Raw genomic sequence first — 14,798 nt, 5'->3', positions numbered from 1 at the left:
TAAAAATTAGTTGGATATTAAGGCTGGTAAGCATGTAAGATGGGTCTGTTTATGGTGATGATGAGCAAGGCACTAGGAGCAAACAAGCCTTCTCCTTTGGCCATGCTTAGTTGGAGCTCACAGTAGGGAATCCTATAATGACTTGATGGTTATTGAAGAGTCATTAATAGGTGAGATGAAAGTTTAGATGAAGAGGGTTAAATTTGAGACACCGAACTTAGTAAAAGTAGAAAAGCAGGAAAAGGCTTATGGTTAACCATGATTAAGAGTCAGGCATTAAAAAGATTTAGGTGTCACAATTTATTAAATTCAGTCAACATTTTTTGAGCACCTGCTATGTACTGAGAACTGTGGGTAGGCTCAAAGGTTACAGAGATAAGATATGGTCCCTGGTATGGCATACAGGTCGATTGTTTCCTGTAATGCACAAGGTGTGAAGGGAGTATTGCCAGGTTCTCTGGGGCTTAGCGAAAGAAACATTCAGCCAATCTGGTGATCCAGTAGAGCTAAATATTGAAGGGTAAGTCAGTGTTCAAGAGAAGAAAGATGGGTAGAAACTTCAAAGCAAAAGGAGAAGCATGAGCAAAGTCAGAGACTGGAAACAGCAGTCTTAGATTATAAGGTACAAGATGGGAAGTCTTGGGGCATGAGGCTTGGGGATTGGTAGGGACTTGATCTCAGAAGGCATTGAATGGCAAGTGTGTCCATTGGGGTTCTTAGTTGCAGACAACAGAGTACACTTTTTGTCTACTCTTTTAAGCAGGAAGAGGTTTATCATAAGCTGTTGGGTAGCTTACAAAATCTGTGGGAGAGGCAGTGAACTAAGCTAAGGTGCTGCTCAGTGAGGAACAGAGCAGCCATAGATGTACCCAACTACCCCATGTAACTCTCATAGTGAAACCTCTGCACAGGTGCTACAGAAGAACTGGATGCTTCTGCTGCCATGTTTGCCCAAAGACCAGATCTTCCTAGCACAGTCACCATCTCACATTGCTCACTTCTACCCGAAGTCTTGTGTGGGAGTCTGGTAGGAAGAAGCTAGGTTTTATGCAGAACTGAGCTGTAAGGGAGTCTAGGGAATTTATCTTTTAGTTTCTCAGTCTCTGTAGTAAGAGTCAAGCTAGAAGAGGGTGGGACTGGGTGCTGAGTGAGCCACTTAGAGTATCTGCAAATTTTCAGTACAGCTAAGGGTTTTGATTAATTCTCTAGGAAATTGGGTAACATTGAAAGATGTCAAAGACAAGGAGTGACATGGCCACATCTGGATATTGATCACCCAGGTTACCATGTACAACGTGGATTTAGGAGGGGCTGGTTGGGGCCTGTTAGAATAGCAGGTCACAGATGATGAGGGCCTGTAAAAGGGTTGGAGAGGAAGCAGCAAAGTAAAAGCTACTTTGGAGGTAGAATTTAGCAGGACTTGGTGAGTGTATATGCAAGAGAATACAGGGTGTATGTAGAGTATGGGGTGGTCCACATGAATGTATCCAGCATACAGTTGGTCATATTGATCTCTATCTCAGAGGAGATACTCCAAAGCCATGCCCTTGGAAGTCTTTAGAGAGAGAAGGGTGAACCCTGGGACCCACTGAGCCCTGGGGCCAGGCACACTGAGCAAGAGGAGAGAAGAGCATCTCAGAGGGCAAAGACTAAAGCATGGAGGAAGCGTTAGGTGGCCACAGGGTTAAGTAAAGATTAGAGCCCCTGGGAAAGAGAGTGGAAGTGCTTTGGACTTCGAGTATAGGGGCAGACTATACTAAACTAAAGTAAGCTTACCAAGTTATGCTGCCATTACCACAATTGTTTTAGAACATTTTTTCACAGCTTTATTGAGATGTAATTCACTTACTGTGATTTTCACCCATTTAAAGTTTACAATTCACTGGTTTTTGGTATATTCACAGATATGTGCAGCCATCACCAGTCAATTTTAGAACATTTTCATCACCTCAAAAAAGAAACCCTGTACCCTTTAATAGCTGTTACCTCTTAGTCTTTAGAACATTTTGCTCACCCCAGTAAGAACCTTCTTCTCCATATACATCTATATACAGTTAATCCCCTATCCTACCCCCTGGCAACCACTTACCAAGCCTTACCAAACCCTTTTTGCACGGAGAACTAAGATCACACATGAATCTTGAAGGGAAGTGTTACCAGGCACCACAGAGGTTAGTAACAGGCAAGGGGGAATGGGACCTGTGGTTTGGGGAACACAAAGGTCTGAAAGTGAACCTGACATTGGTCACAGGAAGAGACGAAACAGGCAGTGGCACTGTTGGCAAGTGGGCCTCCAACCTGGAGCGTTAGGAGGGACCAGTTTCTTCACTTACCTTTAGATGTCTAAGAATATATAGGGTCTAAGAGTGTGGGTTTTTTTAACTGGTAGGAGTGTAGCTACCAGCTAGAGCCAACTGGGATTTGACTTTCAGAATCCAAAGATGTCTTTGGAATCAGGGAGCCACATTTCATCAACATAACACAGGGAAGATTGGTAATTTTGCTTCATTCTAGTTACACCTTACTGGTTAAGCAGTGTCACCATATCACTATGCAGGCATGCTTTCCTGGGGGACATATGGCACGTTCCTGGTAATGATGGCATAGGCAGCACTTTGGAACTGGGCCCTCCAACTGTGCTTTCAAATTATTCATGGCCCACGTGCTCTGGTGAGAATTTAGCAGTGACTTCTTGTGGAGCCAGAGATATGACGAGGCTTAACATACTCTAAGAGCTTCTCAGTTGTACTTACAAGTTTAGTACTATAAGCAGAATGCAATGTCCTGAAGAAAGGCTTTCTCAATTTCCATCTTCTAATGAATAAAAATATTTGTGGAAACTTAAATTCCTCTTCTCATCAAAAATTTTAACAAGCTTCCTATGCTGACTCTAAACGTGTCCATCTCGAGGCCTAAAGCTTTCTCCTTCTGTGTTGGGAAGCAATCCTGTCCTGCCCTTGTTTGAACTGGAATAGGAAGTGGCTTCTCAGACTCAGATCCCTCTTTATTCTGCCACTACCTTGGAAACTTGTATTTCACATCATCACCTTGGTGTGACATGGTGTCCCATCCATGAAGCTGCCTCCCTCATTGCCTGTGTTACTGCTGAGAGTGGCAGGGGGTAATTTACAATCCTTGCACCAAATGGTTTTTCACTTAGCTGGAAATTCTCAAGTAAACACTACATTTAAACAGTGAAGTTGGGAAGATGTATAACTGAAACAATAAAGACTAAAAAACAAAGTTACTGCCAGTTGTCAGTTTTTCAGAGGCTCCTTATCTCTTAAATGGCACCCCCAGGCTCCTTTGCTTCTTATCTCCCACTACCTGTAATGGAGAATTCTGCTGTCAAACACTGGGAGCTGTTCCACCATACCCACAGGCTATTCCCAGAAAGTTTTAGCACCTGGGTAAAGCATCATCAAGAAAACAACCCCTTTCCATTCCTAGTGTGGGCCCAGCTTTACCCCTAGAACCACCACATATGCTTCTGCTTTGGAGAGTTCTCAACCATTAACTCTAAGACCCAGATGTCAGCTGCTGAGAAAGTATCACAGAGTCTAGCCTAGGAGTTGGTGTTTGGATGTTCTTACACTGGTGTTCATTAATAATTCACTTTGAGAAGACTACCTAGACTGTGTAATCTTTGTAATCATTGATTCCTGCTACCCAAAGCTAATCCCTTGGAAATTTCTAGAATAGAATCCTTGTTAATTTCCTGGATCTTTTACAAGAGAGGCTTTGTTAATTGGTTGGGAGTCTGGAGAATTTCATTCCAATCCATTTTTGGTTTTCACTTTCTTTTTCTCCCCAACTCCCCCCTGCCCTCTTCAACACCCCCGCCAACCCAGGGCTACCAGGAAAAGAACAAATTCATTGCTGCACAAGGTAAAGTAATGATAATTTTTTACTCTTGGGCTTAACTATGAGCTCATGGTGGATTTGGGTTTTTCTTCCAAATGCTAAACAGATTAATCAGAAGGTCGTAGTTTTTCTGCACTTATTACCCCTTGAAAGAAATGTAATCCAGCTTGCAGTTTTATAACTAAGCGCCTTCATCTTGATGACTTAGTAGCTAGGGATCCTTTAAAAGAAGTCCTTTTGTATATGTGCATTAAAAAGACTGGAGAAGGACATACACACAAAACACAGTCTTATGAGGCCCTCTGTCTTTGGGGCCCTTTGGGAATATTAGGTTCAAGCCAGGCTGCTCAAGTTTGGATTCAGTCTCCAGAGAGGATTGGCCACCTCACAGGGTACAGGCTGGCTCATCTCCTCCCCCTACCCATGGGCCTGAGCTCCACTGTTATTTATAGATAAGTGGCCTAGGAACCCTCAAAGCAGGGGCCTAGTGCCGTGGTCCTGCACATTGCTCTGCACGCATTTCCCTAGACCAAAGTTCTGACCAGCAAAATTATCTTGATGTTTGCAGCATTAAAAAGTAATTGACGTTGGGGCTAGCCCGGTAGCATAGACGTTAAGTTCGCACTCTCCGCTTCGGTGGCCTGGGGTTTGCCATTTCGGATCCTGATGCGGACCTACACACCGCTTATCAAGCCATGCTGTGGCAGCATCCCACGTATAATATAGAGGAAAATGGGCACAGATGTTAGCTCAGGGCCAATCTTCCTCAGCAAAAAGAGGAGGATTGGCGGTGGATGTTAGCTCAGGGCTAATCTTCCTCAAACAAAAAAAGGAATTGATGTTATTGTGGTCCATCAAAGCCCATTTATTTAGTCACTCAACAAATATTTATTGACCATCTGTTGTGTGCCAGGCACTAGCCTAGGTGATGGGGATATGTAGGGAATAAAACAGGATATGGTCCTGCCTTTTTGGAGCCTTTAGTTGGTAGAGGACAATTTATAGCAAAATTAACAGAAATTTTGGTGAGTAGCTATGCTGTTCAATATGGTAGCCACTAGCCATTCGTGGCTATTTAAAATTAATTTTTAAATTAATTAAAATAAAATTTAAAATTCAGTTCCTCAATTATACTAGTTTAATTGTATATTTTAAGGCTCGAGAGCCACACGTGTCTAGAGGCTACCATAGTAGTACAGATATGAAACATTTCCATCATCGCAGAAGGTTCTTTTGGACAGTACTGGGACAGAGATAAAATAGAGAGGTAAAAGAAGGTGGTCAGGAAAAGCCTTAGATCCTCCTGGTCCTAGCAGTCTCCCACTGGGGCCTGGCCATTGCCTGCCAGGCCCGGCTTTCCCTTCCCCTGTAGCTGTGAGGCCTTGTTGACACTAAAATATTTATTGAATTAAGGTCACCTGTGACTTCCTGGTGGCCCTTTTCTCAGACTCCCATCCCCTGAAGCCTCTCCACAATACTTCATGCTCCTTAAAACCCTCCTACGTTATTTCCTGATACTCAGATACCTTGATTTTTCTCACTTTTCTAAATATTCCTTCACTGGTTTTTATTCTTCTTTCTGCCTACTAGATATAGCTTCCCCCCCCCCGTTTGTGGATGACTACTTCCTTGAAACTCCTTTTTTGTCTTTCATGGCACCATTTCTCTCAGTTCTCCTGCCTCCGCCTGCTCCTCTTTAGTTTCCTTCCCAGGCTTTTTGTTCTGTCTGAACTTAAGTAATGCTAAGGATCCCCAGCATTCTTTGTTGGGCCCCTTCTTTTCTTCTCCTCCTCTGTATTCTCTCTGAGGCCTCATCTAATACCCACCTCTGTTTGACTGGCTGCTGTCTCTCTTGAGCTTCTGAGCCACATTGTCATATGAATTTTGTACTGCTCTACCTGGATACCCCCACAGACTCTTTAGATTCAATGTCAGAAACTGAAACATGACTCTTCCTCAGCCCCTAAACTGCTTTTCCTCCTGTATTGTCTGGCTGTCACCATGACTGGAATGTAATCCACCTAATCACCCAAGCCAGATTGGGGATCATCTAGATCTCCTCCTTTCCCTTGCTCAGAGTATGACTAGTCCTCATTTCTCTCTCCGGTGTCTTTCTTCTCTAACACACTGCCTGACTCCCATCCTTTCTTCCAGTTCTCTTGCAGTAGCCTACTGACTGATCCCTCTAGGCCCTAGCCTTGCTCCTTGCATTCCTTCCACCAGAATGGACTTTCTCCCTGTGAAACTTTTATCAGGACTCTCATGAAAGTCCTATAACAATTTTCCATTATCAGTAGGACAGCCTTTCCTTAGCCTGGCCTCTACCCCTTTAGATTCTGATACTTACCAGCTCTGATATCTTTCCAGCTCCCTCTTGTACCAGTCTGTGCACAATGACCTCACTAACTCCTTGCCGTCCTGGATGTCTCATGCTCTCGCTTGCTGCCAGCCCCCTGCACCTCTGCCTGAAGTGCCTCTTCTCACTGTGCCCCCTTTATGAACTCCCATCCACCTGGTCTACCCTAACAAATGGCTCAAGTGTCACCTCCTCCAGGAGGTTTTCCCTGACCTTGCCAGGCAATAAAACAGTTTCCACTCTGTACATCTTTCTGGTGTGTGTCCAATTCTATCATTATTTGTTTTTCTTTTTAATACTTATTTTTTTATTTTACTAAAGGGAATACAAAGTTTAAGAAAGTCAAAAGGTATTACAAAGCTAATAAAAACAAAGCTCTCCCCCATTTCCTCTTTTTTTAGTCTAATGCAACCATTTTTATCTGTTGACTTATTCTTATGGTAGATGATAATTTATTTAAACCTCTTACAAACTTCCTCACATTCAATCAGACAGACATGCATAGACATGTCCCTTTTCCTTATTCTCCCAGTAGAGTTAAATCACAATTTGGAGTTAAGATAATATTTATTATTTACATTTTTATTACTATACCAATATTATTCACAGCTAAAGCATATAATATTATATGATTTTTTTGTACAGTTTTTGGTTTTCCTCTTTTCCAAGAGTTAATAATTATCTTTTTTTCTTATTCACTTAGTTTTGAGGTTTTTTGGAGTTTTTTTTCTCCTTTTCTTTCTCCCTGAAGCTCCCCAGTACGTAGTTGTATATTCTGGTTGTAGGTCCTTCTGGTTGTGCTATGTGGGATGCCTCCTCAGTGTGGCCTGATGAGTGGTGTCCTGTCTGCACCCAGGATCCGAACCAGCGAAACCCTGAGCCACCAAGTGGAGCCCATGAACTTACCCACTCGGCCACAAGGCCAGCCCCTCACTTAGTTTTTTATGTACCTAAGGCTGATTTTTTTTCCCCTAAACTCTTACTAGAAGTATATGTTTCTTCTCAGTGCCTTCAGATACATGAGTTTTAATTTTTTTAAGTTCAATTTTTTATCTTGGGATCCTTCTAGGACCTTCTTTCTTCAGTTCTATTCTGGATTGGTTTCCCTGTAGCCCTCTGGCAGAGTTATCACCTTAGCCTTCCCTTCACCCACACCCTGGGAATTCCATTAGCTTCTCTCCTGCGTTAGATCCCATTTCTTTCTCTCTCTCTGCTCCCTCATTTTTGTTTAGAAATCTTCTACTGGCTTTCTGGAAAAGGCGGTGTAGGAGGTGAATTTTAAATTCCAGCCTAAGCAAGTCACCCAACCTCTTTGTGGCTGATGACACCTACCTCAGAGCATGGTAGGAAGGAGTAAATCAGATATAAAGCACTTATCTCACTGTCTGGCCCATAACGTCAGTATTCAATCAGCAGTCATGATTTCTAATCCTCAACTGTGATATCCTTGGGAGACATTGTTCATGTTATCTTTATATTTTGACGACTTTTTACACCCACTTCACTTTCTGGTGAAGTGCTTGGCACATACATGGTGGATACATGGGAAATGTTCGGTTAGTAGGTGAGTGGATGGATAGACGGACTGGATATTTAGCTGAGGACATGTGGGCCCAGGCTTCCAAAAGTCAGGAATAAATGTTCCCAGTTTCCCCAGCATCTTTCTTCACCTTAGTGTTTATTCTCTTCATCTTTGCTATTGGCTACTTTAGGACCAAAAGAAGAAACAGTGAATGATTTCTGGAGGATGATCTGGGAACAAAACACAGCCACCATTGTCATGGTGACCAACCTGAAGGAGAGAAAGGAGGTGAGTGGAGAAATTAGATTGGTGGACCCCTGATACACACATGACCAGCAGAGGGATTGCTCTGCTGGAGGTCTCTGTTGGAACCTGTGCTATCCACCGTTTCTGGCTCCTGTGCCAGTCATTCATCCAGACAGAACCCCAGCCAGTATGCCTACCAGACTTTCCTATGGTCTGGAAGCCTCCAGTGAACCTCAGAGGTGTGTGTAGGGTATGTTTCTTGTGTCTAGTAGTCAAACAGCTCACCCTGGTTCCCGAACAACGTGGAAGAAAAAATTGAGCCATTAGCCAAGGAAAGGCCCCAGAGTGGCTTTTCTCCCCTGGCTTCTCTAGTTTCTCATTCCCTTGATTTCCTGACCCTTCTCCTGAGTCAGCAGAGGGAGCTATATGAACTGAGACCCTGAGGAATGCAAAGGAATCTGAGGCCGTGGCCTTATCTTGCAGGCAGCTTTCTGACTGGTCCTTTTCTTCTCATGGCTGCCAAGTCCATACCTGGCCAGTGCCATCACTGGGCCACAGCCAGCACCAGTCTTGAGTCCTGGATCAAGCCCCAGAGAGAAATCCCCGTTCAAGACAGTCTTTCTCCAGATGGCCCTTAGAGTCACCTTGATCCCCACACTGGGGTGTTGGGTGTGTCGAGCAGCACCTCCACAGTGCTTAGGAGGGAGAGCACTAAGGCTGGGCTTTAGGTTTGTTTCCTCCAGCTGGGCCTCTGGCTTTTGGAAGCTGTCCAAGGCCTAGGCACCAGAGAAGGCCTTGAGCTTCTCATGGCAGGTTTACAATCAGCATCAGTCCACCCTGGTGACTCCTCATAACGAGTTGCTAGTTCTAGAGCATCAGACAGGCTTGCCCCTGGAATATTGTGAAAGTGCAGATTTTGTTGGTAAAATGGCTTCCAGTTTGCCCTGAACTGAGGGAATAGGGGTGGGAAAGAGTGAGAAGTATGGGGTTGGAACCATGCGTAAGTTAAGAGACTGTGCTAAACAGGATGGAAGCTGAGGAACTTGAAGAATGAACAGTTAAAATAAATAAGTCTACAGTAGACTGAGGTAAGAGAAGAGGCCACAGAGCTTTCTGGGACTTCAGTCTGGACTTGTGTGGTCTTTTCCTTTCAGGCCCTTTGCATTTGCAGGGGGCTAGAGGTCTGAGGTCAGGGGATGAGTGTCTGTTCCTTTCCAGTGCAAGTGTGCCCAGTACTGGCCAGACCAAGGCTGCTGGACCTATGGGAATATCCGTGTGTCAGTAGAGGATGTGACCGTCCTGGTGGACTACACCGTGCGAAAGTTCTGCATTCAGCAGGTACTATTTCCTACCTCCTTTCTCAGTTCTCATTTAGGATCTGCTGACCATTAAGAGGGTGGCACAGGCTGTGTCATCCCCTCTCTTATTCAGGGTGGTCAGGAATCGCGGAGTGGGTGGTACATTTGGACTCTGAAATCACAGATCTGGGTTCCCAGGGAACTTCTTTATCAAAGCTAAGAGAGGAGCATTTCCATGACTGGGAGAAAAAGTATTATTGAGATAGTGTTTGATCATCTTGGGTATGAACCACGTACATCGGGAAGTGGTGTAATTTTCTGAGTGCTTGACTCACCTCTCCTCATTTCTTACTCCAAAGGCTCCTGACATCAAGGTTGTGGTGGGCCCTGTCCTAGCTCTCCAGAGTGACCCTGGAGGCTTGAGCAAAGGTTGCTTTCAGCTGAGGGGCATGTGGTGCTGTGAAAAGGGGGTTTACCAAGAGTCAGGAGACTCTGCATTTTAGTTCTGACGTTGCCGTTTACTAGTTCTGGGACCTTGATCAGGTCATTTAACTTCCCTGAGTTTTACGTTCCATATCAATAGGCTGAGAATAGTAGTAACAGCCCTGCCTACCCCATAGGATTCCTGGGAATATTCTCTGTCCATGGTTAACCTTCCTTGGGTATATTCTCACTTCCCCATTATCACTGACAATCACAGCTGGCCCCAGCCCCTAAGCCTCACCCTCCTTCCCCTGGTGCTACCCCAGGGTATTAGGACCAACACAGTCTCCTCACTTCACAGGTTGGCGACGTGACCAACAGAAAGCCACAGCGCCTCATCACTCAGTTCCACTTTACCAGCTGGCCAGATTTTGGGGTACCTTTCACCCCGATTGGCATGCTCAAGTTCCTCAAGAAGGTGAAGGCCTGTAACCCTCAGTATGCAGGGGCCATCGTGGTCCACTGCAGGTCAGTATGGCCTGACCCTTGGCTCCTCACTCATATCACATTCTGCTCCCATGGCCAGAGCAGGGCAAAGTGCAGAGGCCCTGGCTGAGGAGGCTGGCACAGAGCAGATGAGCTGTTGGGGCCCTGGGGCAGCAGCCAGAGAGATTCCTCAAGTTTTCATGCTGGGTGGAGAGTACTTGAGGAAAGAGGGAAGGCAGTCCTCCAAGATTGGGGGTGGGGAGACTACTGCTATGCTTGGTTAAGTGCCGCCTCATGTGCTTGGAGCCCTCAGACCCTTCCAAGCGTCAAGGTTTCCTGGTCCTGATAGCTAGAGGTAAGGAGTGCAGGGTGCAGTGAGGTTGTTGGTTCCACGAGAGTCCTAGCTCTACCCCATTCAGAATTTAGAATTTAGAGGCTTGAAGAAAGAGCCCTAGCCTGTGCTGCCCCCTCCCTGTATGTTCCCACAAGGAATGCTCAGTATCCTGGTAACACCCCTGCTCTCTGGCTACAGTGCAGGTGTAGGGCGCACAGGTACCTTTGTCGTCATTGATGCCATGCTGGACATGATGCATACAGAACGGAAGGTGGACGTTTATGGCTTTGTGAGCCGCATCCGAGCACAGCGCTGCCAGATGGTGCAAACAGATGTGAGTGATTTGTGGGTGGAGTGAGGGTGGGGGGCATTCCAGGATCAAAACATCTACCAGCCTTGTGGATTACTCAGCCTCCCAGGTTATTGTAAATGATCATCATACAGTGTGGTGAAGGGTCCTTATAAATTATGTATTGAAAGGAACATGGAACACAGAGGAGGTTGTGCCCAGGGGAATTGGGAAGACAGAGCAAGTGTCATTTGCACTGGGCTCTAAGGAGAAGGAACAGGTCTTGAGGGAAGCAGTGCCCACAGCATTGTGACGCAGCTCAGCTGTGTTTGGAAGCATCAAGGAGATCAGCTCTGTGGTTAGGGCACAGGATTCAAAGGGCTCAGCATTGGGAAGGAGGATGGCACAGGTTTTGTGTGTCACCAGATTTTGATGGCCCCTTCAGGCTATCGAATCTTTACTCTTGGAATGAGCAGGAGTTGGATTTGTTCTTCTCTCCAGGAGGGTGCCATGGTAGGACCCTCCTTCCCCAGTTAAGCACCCCCAGAGGGAATCATGCATTTCAAGTTCTGCCTCACTGAATTGGGACAACGAGAGCAAATCATTTTATCCCTGGTAGGATCAAAGAAGTGGACTGGAGTGAAATGGGAGTGGGAGTGGGAGAGGGTGCTCTTGCACCACAAAAACCATGTTGTGTGTAACTGGGAACTCATCTGTGTTTCAGATGCAGTACGTCTTCATATACCAAGCCCTTCTGGAGCATTATCTCTATGGAGATACAGAATTGGAAGTGACCTCTCTAGAAACACATCTGCAGAAAATTTACAATAAAATCCCCGGGACCAGCAACAATGGATTAGAGGAGGAGTTTAAGGTGAGTTGGAGCTGAACCACCTCTTTCAGAAGGAAGGATCCCTATGATCTGGTGCATGTGGGATATTTGACTCCAACAAATGGTGAGTCCCCTTGCTAGGAATGTGGGTGGTTAAAGAGTTGGGTCTCTGGCCTTTGACTCATACCCTAGTCGTTCTCAACCCATCCTGCATGTTAGAATCACTGGGATTGTGTTTAGGGGGAAAAAAATAGTCAGTGGTACTTTTTTTAGTTTCCCAGCTCCTCCCTACCACCCCCTCAGGTGATTATAATGTACAGCAAAAGCATACTTCTATAAAGGGCCAGATACTAAATATTTTCAACTTTGCAGGCCATGCAGTCTCTGTTGCAGCTACTTAACACTGCGGTTGTAGCACAAAAGTAGCTATAGCCACTAAGTAAACAAATGAGCATGGCTGTGTTTCCATAAAACTTTATTTCCGGGCAGCAGGCCCATGTATTTGGCCCATGGACCATAGATTGCTGACCCCTAAGGAATATGTCACACTGTCATCGATAAAAGTACTCCCAGAAGCCAGAGAGTCTGGGATGGGATGGGGAAGACCACATTCCTTAAAGCACTCCTTCTCAGGCTATAACATGCAGACAGATTACCTCAGAAACCTGTTATAATGCAGGTTCTGATTCAGCAGGTCTAAGTTGGGGCCTCAGAGTCTGAATTTCTAACAAGATGTGGCTGATGCTGCTGGTTTATGGTCTACACTTTGAGTAGCAAAGATCGAGAAGGAACCTCAGAATCAGGGGAAAGGAGCATATACATTTGAATAAGGTTTTCTGAAGAGTCTGAGATAGCCTCTGGAGGTAAAACAGCAGGGAGAAAGGGAAGGAGGGCACACTCCCTCCTGTGGGGCTGGGATCCTTGCTCCAGGATCATAAAGTTCTAGTCCAAGGGAATCCCAGAAGGGTCCACGGGAGCCCAGAAGGCAGTGTTTTCCCAAACACTCTCTTGGCTTGTTGACTGAACTTAAAGACAGAAGAAACAGTGTTTTGACATGTAGAAATGGAGGTCAGGGCTCTGGTAAGAAGAGCATTGTGCAGCCAGTGTGACCTGGAGATGCAAGTCCAGTGACAGGCATAACCTTGTCAAATTCAGTTATTGGGATCAGTAATGTTTCCCCTCCCCTTCCCAATTTAGAAGTTAACATCAATCAAAATCCAGAATGACAAGATGCGGACTGGAAACCTCCCAGCCAACATGAAGAAGAACCGGGTTTTACAGATCATTCCATGTAAGAGTCCTCTCTCCACCCAAAAGCCTTAGTACCCCATTGCCCCTTTCCCTTCACCCCTTCCACTTCTCAGTTACTAGGTAATGATCGGCTTGGAGACAAGAATTACCACATTGCCTCTTGTTGCTCCCACTTCTTTAGTGGCTTCTGGAAATAAAAGAGCATGAAGGCTAAAGTCTTTCTTCCTGGGCTAGGAACAGGCATGTTGTTGCCCAGCTGGGATCTGCCCAGGGCCTGGGGTGGGGAGGAGAGGACAAGTGATGTTGGGGAGCCACAAGCCACTGTCCTTCCTGCAGATGAATTCAACAGAGTGATCATTCCAGTTAAGAGGGGTGAGGAGAATACAGACTACGTGAACGCATCCTTCATTGATGTAAGTGGTGGCTTTGTCCCCAGAGCTCCCAGCACACCATGGAGAGTCAGCTGGGCCTTGCAGTGTGCCCTTCCAGTGCTTGGGAGGATTGTTTTTGAGTCAGTCATCAAATACAGAACTGATACCCACCTACCCACCCTGTGCACTCAGTCTGTCAGGCCCCAGAGAGCAGAAGGTGGGGGAAACAGGGCATGCACTAGGGTAATAGCTGGAGGAAAAGATTCACAACACAAACCTCAACCAAAGGTTGAAAACACGAACCTCTGATCCTTCCCATTCCTGCTCTCTTCCTCCTAGCCCAGGCCCCCCTTCCCTCGCCCTCATCAAAAGAGACCATCGTGTCATAGGGTTTGATCCTTGGCCAAAGGGGCACTCTGCCTGGGATGAGTTTGCCTCCAAGCAGCCACCATCCCTTCCCAGTGGCCTGTCTTCTCTGCTAGCCCCTCCCTGATCAAACCACCTCACTCCTACCATTGGCCTGGACTGTACAGGGCTACCGGCAGAAGGACTCATACATCGCCAGCCAGGGCCCTCTTCTCCACACAATTGAGGACTTTTGGCGAATGATCTGGGAGTGGAAATCCTGCTCTATCGTGATGCTAACAGAACTGGAAGAGAGAGGCCAGGTGAGCTGAAAAAGGTCCTGGGCTGTGGGAACCAGAGACTGTGTGAAAAAGGGGTAGAGGGAAGCTGAAAGGTATGTTTGGACTTTTTCTTTGTCTTAAACTATCCAAAGAGCCATTTCCAGGCAGTATTGCACAGCCAGTTGATGTCTGAGCAATTGGTAGCTTTTCTCAGGACTGGAAGAGCAGTGCGGTCTGAGCCTCCATTTGGTTCCCGAATCGTTCACATGCTCATACTTCTCTTGTGAATACGGTTCCCCTGTGCCTAACTTTATGCATACCCTCTCCTCCCCAACTCCGCAGGCAGGACAAGCTAGTGAGATGAGGGATACAGAGCCAGACCAAGGCTCTGATATGGAGCTCCTGTGAGTGTCCCTAAGAAGAGGGTGCCTTCCAACCCAGAGAAATGAACTAGAGGCCTGTGGGAAGATGTTGCCTCTTTGCTGATTACATAGCAGAAAACAATAGAATTTGAGAAATAACAACAAAAAAAAGAAATTTGTAAGTTAACATTCAATAACAAGGAAATCTTTTGAAGAAAAAAGCCCTCAAGTCAATTATAGAGTTGTCTGTGAACTGAGAATATACAGGGACCTTCGAGGCCCCCTAAGTCAGCTCCCACTCAGTATAGGAAATCTCATAACACTATTCCTGAGTCAGAGTCTTGCAGCCTCTGCTGAGCACTTTCTATCTCAGGGATTGCTCTTTCTCTGTCCACCTCCCACCCCTACTTCTCTCTCTGTTACTGGGTGGCCCAGCCTGTGTTCAGACAGTGCACCTGAAACAGTCAATGCCTCCCCCCTCCTCAAAATGCTTTCTTCCCTTGACTTCCATTATGTCACCCCGTCACTGACCTGGCAG

The 14,798-nt window shown here is 45.9% G+C and overlaps 1 protein-coding gene across 10 annotated transcripts in view; it reads left to right on the top strand.

The window, feature by feature from the left end:
• The window catches only part of PTPRA (protein tyrosine phosphatase receptor type A), a 167,530-nt gene that overhangs the window by 143,283 nt on the left and 9,449 nt on the right, over nt 1-14,798 (top strand). For all 10 annotated transcript variants that reach the window (XM_070247791.1, XM_023626218.2, XM_070247789.1 and 7 more), the window contains 9 exons: nt 3,852-3,888; nt 7,933-8,030; nt 9,207-9,326; nt 10,071-10,237; nt 10,728-10,863; nt 11,543-11,692; nt 12,848-12,941; nt 13,238-13,314; nt 13,806-13,940. In XM_070247791.1, coding sequence (XP_070103892.1) covers nt 3,852-3,888; nt 7,933-8,030; nt 9,207-9,326; nt 10,071-10,237; nt 10,728-10,863; nt 11,543-11,692; nt 12,848-12,941; nt 13,238-13,314; nt 13,806-13,940 — 1,014 coding nt within the window. The remainder of the gene's footprint in view (nt 1-3,851; nt 3,889-7,932; nt 8,031-9,206; nt 9,327-10,070; nt 10,238-10,727; nt 10,864-11,542; nt 11,693-12,847; nt 12,942-13,237; nt 13,315-13,805; nt 13,941-14,798) is intronic.

This window comes from Equus caballus, chromosome 22, assembly GCF_041296265.1.
Source record: "Equus caballus isolate H_3958 breed thoroughbred chromosome 22, TB-T2T, whole genome shotgun sequence".
NCBI classification, from domain to species: Eukaryota; Metazoa; Chordata; class Mammalia; order Perissodactyla; family Equidae; genus Equus; species Equus caballus.
This window is presented reverse-complemented; position numbering and strand designations above follow the sequence as displayed.